At 45.5% G+C, this 11217-nt stretch overlaps 1 protein-coding gene across 1 annotated transcript; it reads right to left on the bottom strand.

Moving 5' to 3' along the window:
- Positions 1-5329: 5329 nt before the first annotated feature.
- LOC311099916 (signal-transducing adaptor protein 1-like) lies at positions 5330-7262 on the bottom strand (the record flags this gene model as incomplete). The annotated part of the gene is made up of 8 exons (XM_084140633.1): positions 5330-5452; positions 5648-5723; positions 5842-5973; positions 6088-6260; positions 6396-6452; positions 6585-6701; positions 6932-7003; positions 7149-7262. 8 exons carry the CDS (start codon positions 7260-7262, stop codon positions 5330-5332), a joined length of 864 nt encoding a protein of 287 aa, XP_083996759.1.
- Between the last annotated feature and the right edge of the window lie 3955 nt (positions 7263-11217).

Raw genomic sequence — 11217 nt, 5'->3', positions numbered from 1 at the left:
CACATGTCCTTCGCATAGAGTTGATCAGGCTGTTGATTGTTGCCTGTGTAATGTTGTCCCACTCCTTTTCAATGGCTGTGCGAAGTTGCTGGATATTGGCGGGAACTGGAACGCGCTGTCGTACATGTCAATCCAGAGCATCCCAAAAATGCTCAATGGGTGACATGTCTGGTGAGTATGCAGGCAAGAACTAAGACATTTTCAGCTTCCAGGAATTGTGTACAGATTCATGCGACATGGGGCCGTGCATTATCATGCTGAAACATGAAGTGATGGCGGCGGATGAATGGCACGACAATTGGCCTCAGGATCTCGTCATGTTATCTCTGTTCATTCAAATTGCCATCGATAAAATGCAATTGTGTTCATTGTCCGTAGCTTATGCCTGCCCATACCATAACCCCACCAACACCATGGGGCATTCTGTTCACAACGTTGACATCAGCAAACCGCTCGCCCACACGACACCATACATGTGGTCTGCGAATGTGAGGCCGGTTGGACGTACTACCAAATTTATGGTAGAGAAATTAACATTCAATTCTCTGACAACAGCTCTGGTGGACATTCCTGCAGTCAGCATGCCAATTGCACGCTCCCTCAACTTGAGACATCTGTGGCATTGTGCTGTGTGACAAAACTGCACATTTTAGAGTGGCCTTTTAATCAGCTTCTTGATATGCCACACATGTCAGGTGGATGGTTAATCTTGGCAAAGGAGAAATGCTCACTAACAGGGATGTAATAAAATTTGTGCACAACATTTTTGAGAAATAAGCTTTTTATGCATATGGAAAAAATCTGGGATCTTTTCTTTCAGCTCATGAAACATGGGACCAACACTTTACATGTTGCGTTCATATTTTTGTTCAGTGTAGTTGACCTTCCACTCTTCGGACCCTCCAAATGGCGCGTTATATTATTTCAACTTGGAAAATTGTTTGAGGTGCAGTATCAGGTTGTTTTTGCTAGCTAGCTAGCTTTGTTCAGTTCAAAGCATGTGAATGCCAAATTATGTAGACACGCCCAAATGTGCAGAGCTTGCCCCAGGCAATACCCACACAACATGTTTAGGCAATACGCACGCACAAAATATGAAATCATCTCAATGCAAAGAATGAAGCTACTTCAAGATAGGCAAAGCAGCGATGCCTATGCTGACCCTGTCCATTAACAGTGACTGGAGTCAGGAATAGCTGTGCACGTTGAATGGATTTGAATAGGAGGAAAGGAAGGCATGAACACCCTGGCGCCTTTCCTGAGGTTTTGATGCAGTTTTAGCAAATGTTGAGATGTTGAGCATAAAACCACCAGAATCATTGAGAAAAAAACATGAGATAACAAAAATGAATGACAATTTTTATATATAAACTACCGGTCAAAAGTTTTAGAACACCTACTAATTTTTGTCTTAATTTTGGCTACTTTCTACAATGTAGAATAATAGGGAAGACATCAAAACTATGAAATAACGCATATGGAATCATGTAGTAACCAAAAAAGTGATTGAGATTGTTCAAATAGCCACCTTTTTGCCTTGATGACAGCTTTGCACACTCTTGGCATTCTCTCAACCAGCTTCATGAGATAGTAACCTGGAATGCATTTAAATTAACAGGTGTGCTGTCTTAAAAGTTAATTTGTGGAATTTCTTTCCTTCTTAATGTGTTAAAGCCAATCAGTTGTGTTGTGACAAGATAAGGGGGGTATACAGAAGATAACTCTATTTGGTAAAAGTCATTATTATGGCAAGAACAGCTCAAATAAGCAAAGAGAAACGACAGTCCATCATTACTTTAAGACATGAAGGTCAGTCAATACGGAACATTTCAAGAACTTTTAAAGTTTCTTCAAGTGCAGTCGCAAAAACCATTAAGCTCTATGATGAAACTGGCTCTCATGAAGACCGCCACAGGAATGGAAGACCCAGATACAGTGGGGAGAACAAGTATTTGATACACTGCCGATTTTACAGGTTTTCCTACTAACAAAGCATGTAGAGGTCTGTAATTTTTATCATAGGTACACTTCAACTGTGAGAGACAAAAATCCAGAAATCACATTGTATGATTTTTTGTAATTAATTTGCATTTTATTGCATGACATAAGTATATGATACATCAGAAAAGCAAAACGTAATATTTGGTACAGAAACCTTTGTTTGCAATTACAGAGATCATACGTTTCCTGTAGATCTTGACCAGGTTTGCACACACTGCAGCAGGGATTTTGGCCCACTCCTCCATACATACCTTCTACAGATCCTTCAGGTTTCGGGGCTGTCGCTGGCAATACGGACTTTCAGCTCCCTCCAAAGATTTTCTATTGGGTTCAGGTCTGGAGACTGGCTAGGCCACTCCAGGACCTTGAGATGCTTCTTACGGAGCCACTCCTTAGTTGCCCTGGTTGTGTGTTTCGGGTCGTTGTCATGCTGGAAGACCCAGCCACGACCCATCTTCAATGCTCTTACTGAGGGAAGGAGGTTGTTGGCCAAGATCTCGCGATACATGGCCCCATCCATCCTCCCCTCAATACGGTGCAGTCGTCCTGTCCCCTTTGCAGAAAAGCATCCCCAAAGAATGATGTTTCCACCTCCATGCTTCACGGTTGGAATGGTGTTCTTGGGGTTGTACTCATCCTTCTTCTTCCTCCAAACATGGCGAGTGGAGTTTAGCCCAAAAAGCTCTATTTTTGTCTCATCAGACCACATGACCTTCTCCCATTCCTCCCTTGGATCATCCAGATGGTCATTGGCAAACTTCAGACGGGCCTGGACATGCGCTGGCTTGAGCAGGGGGACCTTGCGTGCGCTGCAGGATTTTTATCCATGACGGCGTAGTGTGTTACTAATGTTTTTTTTTGAGACTGTGGTCCCAGCTCTCTTCAGGTCATTGACCAGGTCCTGCCGTGTAGTTCTGGGCTGATCCCTCACCTTCCTCATGATCATTGATGCCCCATGAGGTGAGATCTTGCATGGAGCCCCAGACCGAGGGTGATTGACCGTCATCTTGAACTTCTTCCATTTTCTAATAATTGCGCCAACAGTTGTTGCCTTCTCACCAAGCTGATTGCCTATTGTCCTGTAGCCCATCCCAGCCTTGTGCAGGTCTACAATTTTATCCCTGATGTCCTTACACAGCTCTCTGGTCTTGGCCATTGTGGAGAGGTTGGAGTCTGTTTGATTGAGTGTGTGGACAGGTGTCTTTTATACAGGTAACGAGTTCAAACAGGTGCAGTTAATACAGGTAATGAGTGGAGAATAGGAGGGCTACTTAAAGAAAAACTAACAGGTCTGTGAGAGCCGGAATTCTTACTGGTTGGTAGGTGATCAAATACTTATGTCATGCAATAAAATGCAAATTAATTACTTAAAAATCATACAATGTGATTTTCTGGATTTTTTTTTTAGATTTCGTCTCTCACAGTTGAAGTGTACCTATGATAAAAATTACAGACCTCTACATGCTTTGTAAGTAGGAGAAGCTGCAAAATCGGCAGTGTATCAAATACTTGTTCTCCCCACTGTACCTCTGCTGCAGAGGATAAGTTCATTAGAGTTACCAGCCTCAGAAAATGCAGCCTAAATAAATGCTTCACAGAGTTCAAGTAACAGACACATCTCAACATCAACTGTTCAGAAGAGACTGTGTGAATCAGGCCTTCATGGTCAAATTGCTGCAAAGAAACCACTACTAAAGGACACCAATAGGAAGAAGAGACTTGCTTGGGCCAAGAAACACGAGCAATGGACATTAGATTGGTGGAAGTTTGTCCTTTGGTCTGGAATCCAAATTTGACATTTTTGGTTCCAACCGCCGTGTCTTTGTGAGACGCGGTGTGGGTAAATGGATGATCTCTGCATGTGTATTTCCCACCGTAAAGCATGGAGGAGGAGGTGTTATGGTGTGGGGGTGCTTTGCTGGTGACACTGTCTGTGATTTATTTAGAATTCAAGGCACACTTAACCAGCATGACTACCACTGCATGCTGCAGCGATACGCCATCCCATCTGGTTTGGGCTTAGTGGGACTATCATTTGTTTTTCAACAGGACAATGACCCAACACAGCTCCAGGCTGTGTAAGGGCTATTTTACCAAGAAGGAGAGTAATGGAGTGCTGCATCAGATGACCTGGCCTCCACAATCCCCCGACCTCAACCAGATTGAGATGGTTTGGGATGAGTCGGACCGCAGTGAAGGAAAAGCAGCCAAAAAGTGCTCAGCATATGTGGGAACTCCTTCAAGACTGTTGGAAAAGCATTCCAGGTGAAGCTGGTTGGGAGAATGCCAAGAGTTTGCAAAGCTGTCATCAAGGCAAAGGGTGGCTATTTGAAGAATCTCAAATATAAAATATATTTTGACATGTTTAACACTTTTTTGGTTACTACATGATTCCATATGTGTTATTTCATAGTTTTGATGTCTTCACTATTATTCTACAATGTGGAAAATAGTAAAAATATAGAAAAACCCTTTAAGAGTAGGTGTTCTAAAACTTTTGACCTGTAGTGTATATATTTTTCATAACAATGTATTTATTTATTAGATCACAGGGTAAGCCCTGCCTACCCTGCCTACCCTGACTGCACGTCACTGTCTTTCTCCATCAAGACTGGGAAATGTGAAGTCATTGAGAAACAATTCCCTGCTTTCTTACCTAACTACCAGGACAAAACAACTCAAACAATCATTTATATTCTGTTTTCAGACTTTCAACATGTTAGGTTCTAAACAAAACTCAAATGGATGACTAGGAAAAGCTCAAAACAAGTTTATTCCCCACTGGGTCAAACAGCTGCAAAGACAAGCACATATATTTATACCCTCCTCCTAGGCGGAGTCAACTCCTTGCACATCTAGACAGCCAATTCATCTCTGTTGCTAGTCAGGAACTTAATTGGTTCCTCTCATTGGTGTAGCCTCCTGCTAGAACCTTCATGGGCGTGGAAATATATGTGTGTGACAGGACTGACTGTTCCTCCTCACTTAATCTGACCTGACCTTGAGCTGAATTCCTCACTCCTCCCTACTCCACGGCTGTCCTACGTTATCAGTGACTGAAACCAGACTGTTGCCCTTTGCCCCTCTCCATAGGATACATGGGATTTAACAATAACATGTTCTAACAGAATGTAAGCTCTCTGCACTCCCTTTTCTCACTCAGTTACTTTCCATACACCCAGTTCTAATATGGTAATATGAATAAGTATATTTCAAGATAGAATCCAACAAACAGCAGAGAAATGATGAAATGATGAAAGACACTCCAAAATGGTGTGTTTATAGATGTACGGTGTGATAAATGTTTTAACTACCTAGTCTCTTGTGACTATGCTATCGATGTGTCATAGGTATCTGTGTCAGGGGTTGGGGGTCGGATGTGAGGTCGCAGGTACTGCCTGGTCTGGGACAGGAAGAGAAGTAGGACGTCATGGAGACTGGAGCCGGACACCTGACCAGGGAAACAGGAAGTCATCATTTATCTCTATTCATACTGCTCATAGAAACTACAACCCTGCCACCTTGCACCCCTGGAAACTCACAAGACTCCACGTGTGGAGAAACCATATCTGAAAATCCTAAATGTAATCTTAGCAATGTGTAAGATTATCTCATCTTGTATGTGAGAAATGTTATAAGTACTAACTGGTGTGTTCTTCAGGTCGATGACAAAGCCAGAATCTCTGGGTCTTACTTTGTAGTGCCTTAGAACCATCCCACCACTGAAACAAGAGAAGGACAACAACACATGCTGACAGCTTGTGTGTGTGTGTGTGTGTGTGTGTGTGTGTGTGTGTGTGTGTGCGTGCGTGTGTGCAAGTGGTGTGTATGTGTACTAACCTGGAGCCTTTGTGCCTGACAGTGAGGGCATAGCTGTTGCTCTTTGCTGCTGGGCGCAGGATGACTTCCCCGTATTCTGGGCTGTCAATCAACATTCGCTCCGCCTCCTGACGTGTCACCTTGTGGAAACCTCTGGAGGAAGAGAAACAACAAATATCTTAATAGTCTGAAGCGGCTTCCTCTTCTCGTCTCCTTTTCCTTTATCTGCACTGTGGACGTGAATCACAGCTAAGGTGTCTCACTCACGGTGGCACAGGAGGTTCCGAGTTGCCATGAGTCATGTGTAAACGGGGTCTCGGGGTGTGGTCTGAGGGGGATTGTGTTATGGGAAGGCTGGCCCTCTGGCGCTCCTGATCCAGGACTTCCTGTAGCTGTAACGTCTGACCCGGAAGCAGTTGTAGCTGGGAGGGAATTTGCAGCTGGGAGGGGGATGTGAACTTCACATACAGTATCATCCTCACTGGTAAACATGAGGTGTGTGTGTGTGTGTGTGTGTGTGTGTGTGTGTGTGTGTGTGTGTGTGTGTGTGTGTGTGTGTGTGTGTAAGTACGAACCGTAGCCACAGTCATAATGAAGCCTCTCCACTTCTCACCTGTGTCTGGACTGTCCACCTAATAATGATAATTATAACACAGAGAATGAGAGAGGAGAGGGAGAGGGGGAGGGAGAGAGAGAGGGAGTAGTGATCCATTCATACTGTATTTCCATCTGTTAGGGGTCAAATGGAACAAGAAAATACTTACCTGTAAACTGATTGTCTGGTCGGGGAGGGAGAGGATGTAGGTACACGGGCCCCGTCTAGAACTAGACGGGTCCAACTCCATCCCTGTTAGCCCCTGTAGCTTCAACCTATGACAGTACTAGAGAGAGAGAGGGAGCAAGGGGAGAGATTGGAAGTGGAGGGAGGGGAGGGAGGGAGGGGAGGGGAGGGAGGGAGGGAGGAGAGAAAAGAAGTGGAGATATTTAAAGCAGATAACTTTTCTGTTATAATATTGACCATAGGGCAAAGGCTATAGCTAGACAAAGCAAGATCATTTCCAGTCAACAGATAAGACTATGTAGTGTAAAGGCTCTGTCTAAGGATTCTTACTGTGTCAATCTGCTCATCTGTGTAGAGAAAAATGGTGGATCCCCGAAGCTCTCCAAAATACCCTGCAAATACCTGGGAGATGTGAATACGTGAACACGACAACATATTATCCCTGTCCTGACACACACCACACACACACACACACACACACACACACACACACACACACACACACACACACACAAACAACCTCTCTCTCTCCCTCTCTCTGAATTACCTTTGTTCCTGTGGTCTTCACCCGAAGGTGTCCAGAGTGGTAGAGGGGCAGAGCGGTGATCTTCTCCCTCCTCTGGGCCAACACTCTAGGGTGAGTTCCTCCGAGCGATGCCATGTAAATCCCGACAACCACAACACAGCCTGTAACTGAACAACACTGCAACCAACCAACCATTATACCTCGACTTGGCTACATTTTATTCTGCTCCACCACCCTGCTGTACTTTGGCCTCTGTATAGAGAGATGTGCCAGGGGTTTATGGATTAACTGTAAGTGTATGGCACCACCAGGTAAACTCACTTCCTCCACAAAACTGGACCACACCTCTGTGATGTCAAAGCTGATCACTTTGGTAATGGAATTCTGCTGTATAGCACTGTGATGTTGACATTAGATAAATTAACATTCACAATGTTGAGAGCTGTCACACATACACAAACAAAACTAGCTTAAAAAAATGGTTAAAACAATGTTTATTTTGAATGGTAGGTATATTTGAACAGTGAGAGACAGAATAACAACAAAAAAATCCAGAAAAACGCATGTCAAAAAAGTTATAAATTGATTTACATTTTAATGAGGGAAATAAGTATATGACCCCCTCTCAATCAGAAAGATTTCTGGCTCCCAGTTGTCTTTTATACAGGTAACGAGCTGAGATTAGGAGCACACTCTTCAAGGGAGTGCTCCTAATCTCAGCTTCTTACCTGTATAAAAGAAACCTGTCCAAAGAAGCAATCAATCAATCAGAATCCAAACTCTCCACCATGGCCAAGACCAAAGAGCTCTCCAAGGATGTCAGGGACAAGATTGTAGACCTACACAAGGCTGGAATGGGCTACAAGACCATCGCCAAGCAGCTTGGTGAGGTGACAACAGTTGGTGCGATTATTCGCAAATGGAAGAAACACAAAATAACTGTCAATCTCCCTCGGCCTGGGGCTCCATGCAAGATCTCACCTTGTGGGGCATCAATGATCATGAGGAAGGTGAGGAATCAGCCCAGAACTACACGGCAGGACCTGGTCAATGACCTGAAGAGAGCTAAGACCACAGTCTCAAAGAAAACCATTAGTAACACACTACGCCGTCATGGATTAAAATCCTGCAGCGCACGCAAGGTCCCCCTGCTCAAGCCAGCGCATGTCCAGGCCCGTCTGAAGTTTGCCAATGACCATCTGGATGATCCAGAGGAGGAATGGGAGAAGGTCATGTGGTCTGATGAGACAAAAATAGAGCTTTTTGGTCTAAACTCCACTCGCCGTGTTTGGAGGAACAAGAAGGATGAGTACAACCCCAAGAACACCATCCCAACCGTGAAGCATGGAGGTGGAAACATCATTCTTTGGGGATGCTTTTCTGCAAAGGGGACAGGACGACTGCACCGTATTGAGGGGAGGATGGATGGGGCCATGTATCGCGAGATCTTGGCCAACAACCTCCTTCCCTCAGTAAGAGCATTGAAGATGGGTCGTGGCTGGGTCTTCCAGCATGACAACGACCCGAAACAACGATGACTCATTGCGAGCTCACAGAACAGGGCTCCGGGCAGCCAAGCGGAAATGGAGGAAAACTAGACTCCCTGCGGACCTGGCATCTTTTCACTCCCTCCTCTCTACATTTTCTTTATCTGTTTCTGCTGCTAAAGCCACTTTCTACCACTCTAAATTCCAAGCATCTGCCTCTAACCCTAGGAAGCTCTTTGCTACCTTCTCCTCCCTGCTGAATCCCCCCCCCTCCTCCCTCTCTGTGGATGACTTCGTCAACCATTTTGAAAAGAAGGTTGATGACATCCGATCCTCGTTTGTTAAGTCAAATGACACTGCTGGTCCTGCTCACACTGCCCTACCCTATGGTTTGACTTATTTCTCCCCTCTCTCTCCAGATAAAATCTTGCGACTTGTGAAGGCCGGCCGCCCAACAACCTGCCCGCTTAACCCTATCCCCTCCTCTCTTCTCCAGACCATCTCCGGTGACCTTCTCCCTTACCTCACCTCGCTCATCAACTCATCCTTGACCACTGGCTATGTCCCTTCCGTCTTCAAGAGAGCGAGAGAAGCACCCCTTCTCAAAAAACCAACACTCGATCCCTCTGATGTCAACAACTATAGACCAGTATCCCTTCTTTCTTTTCTCTCCAAAACTCTTGAGCGTGCCGTCTTTTAGCCAACTCTCTTGCTATCTCTCTCAGAATGACATTCTTGATCCAAACCAGTCAGGTTTCAAGACTGGTCATTCAACTGAGACTGCTCTTCTCTGTGTCACGGAGGCTCTCCGCACTGCTAAAGCTAACTCTCTCTCCTCTGATCTTGTCCTTCTAGACCTGTCTTCTGCCTTTGATACTGTGAATCATCAGATCCTCCTCTCCACCCTCTCCGAGCTGGGCATCTCCGGCGCAGCTCACTCTTGGATTGCGTCCTACCTGACCGGTCGCTCCTACCAAGTGGCGTGGCAAGAATCTGTCTCCGCACCACGTGCTCTCACCACTGGTGTCCCCCAGGGCTCAGCTCTAGGCCCTCTCCTATTCTCGCTATACACCAAGTCACTTGGCTCTGTCATATCCTCACATGGCCTCTCCTATCATTGCTACGCAGACGACACACAACTAATCTTCTCCTTTCCCCCTTCTAATAACCAGGTGGCGAATCGCATCTCTGCATGTCTGGCAGACATATCAGTGTGGATGACGGATCACCACCTCAAGCTGAACCTCGGCAAGACACTTGAAACCCCACCTCTTTAAGGAATACCTGGGATAGGATAAAGTAATCCTTCTACCCCCCCTTACCCCACTCCACCCCCCCAAAAAAAATTAAAACATATTGTAAAGTTGTTATCCCACTGGCTATAAGGTGAATGCACCAATTTATAAGTCGCTCTGGATAAGAGCGTCTGCTAAATGACGTAAATGTAAATGTAAATGAAACACACAGCCAGGGCAACTAAGGAGTGGCTCCGTAAGAAGCATCTCAAGGTCCTGGAGTGGCCTAGCCAGTCTCCAGACCTGAACCCAATAGAACATCTTTGGAGGGAGCTGAAAGTCCGTATTGCCCAGCGACAGCCCCGAAACCTGAAGGATCTGGAGAAGGTCTGTATGGAGGAGTGGGCCAAAATCCCTGCTGCAGTGTGTGCAAACCTGGTCAAGACCTACAGAAAACGTATTGTCTCTGTAATTGCAAACAAAGGTTTCTGTACCAAATATTAAGTTCTGCTTTTCTGATGTATCAAATACTTATGTCATGCAATAAAATGCAAATTCATTACTTAAAAATCATACAATGTGATTTTCCGGATTTTTGATTTTAGATTTCCGTCTCTCACAGTTGAAGTGTACCTATGATAAAAATTACAGACCTCTACATGCTTTGTAAGTAGGAAACACTGCCGATTTTGCAGGTTATCAAATACTTGTTCTCCCCACTGTACATGCCCGCCTGAAGTTTGCCTATGAACATCTGAATGATTCAGAGGAGAACTGGGTGAAAGTGTTGTGGTCAGATGAGACCAAAATGCAGCTCATTGGCATCAACTCAACTCGCCGTGTTTGGAGGAGGAGGAATGGTGCCTATGACCCCAAGAACACCATCCCCACCGTCAAACATGGAGGTGGAAACATTATGCTTTGGGGGTGTTTTTCTGCTAAGGGGACAGGACAACTTCACCACATCAAAGGGATGATGAACGAGGCCACGTACCGTCAAATCTTGGGTGAGAACCTCCTTCCCTCAGCCAGGGCATTGAAAATGGGTCGTGGATGGGTATTCCAGCATGACAATGACCCTAAACTGTCACGATCGTCAGGGAGAGACCAATGCGCAGCGTGATGAACGAACGCACACCGTAGGCTTGGTGCGTGGAGCAGGGACAGGCCGAACCGGGCTGTGGAGACGGATAGGAGCCCTGGAGTGAAGAGAGGCCACAACCCGTCCTGGCTGAATGCCTACCCTCACACACTCTGTGTGAGGCATCCGCACAGGACGTACAGGGCGGTGTATCCGTAACCTGGTGGCCTCCAGAATCCGCCCCTCTTTTGCCTCCGTCAGCCCCGTCGTCCATGCCGTGTGCCCCC

This window comes from Coregonus lavaretus, assembly GCF_964263955.1.
Source record: "Coregonus lavaretus genome assembly, chromosome: 2".
In the NCBI taxonomy this organism is placed as follows: Eukaryota; Metazoa; Chordata; class Actinopteri; order Salmoniformes; family Salmonidae; genus Coregonus; species Coregonus lavaretus.
Note: the sequence above shows the minus strand (reverse complement) of the source record. Positions and strands in the feature narration are given on the sequence as shown.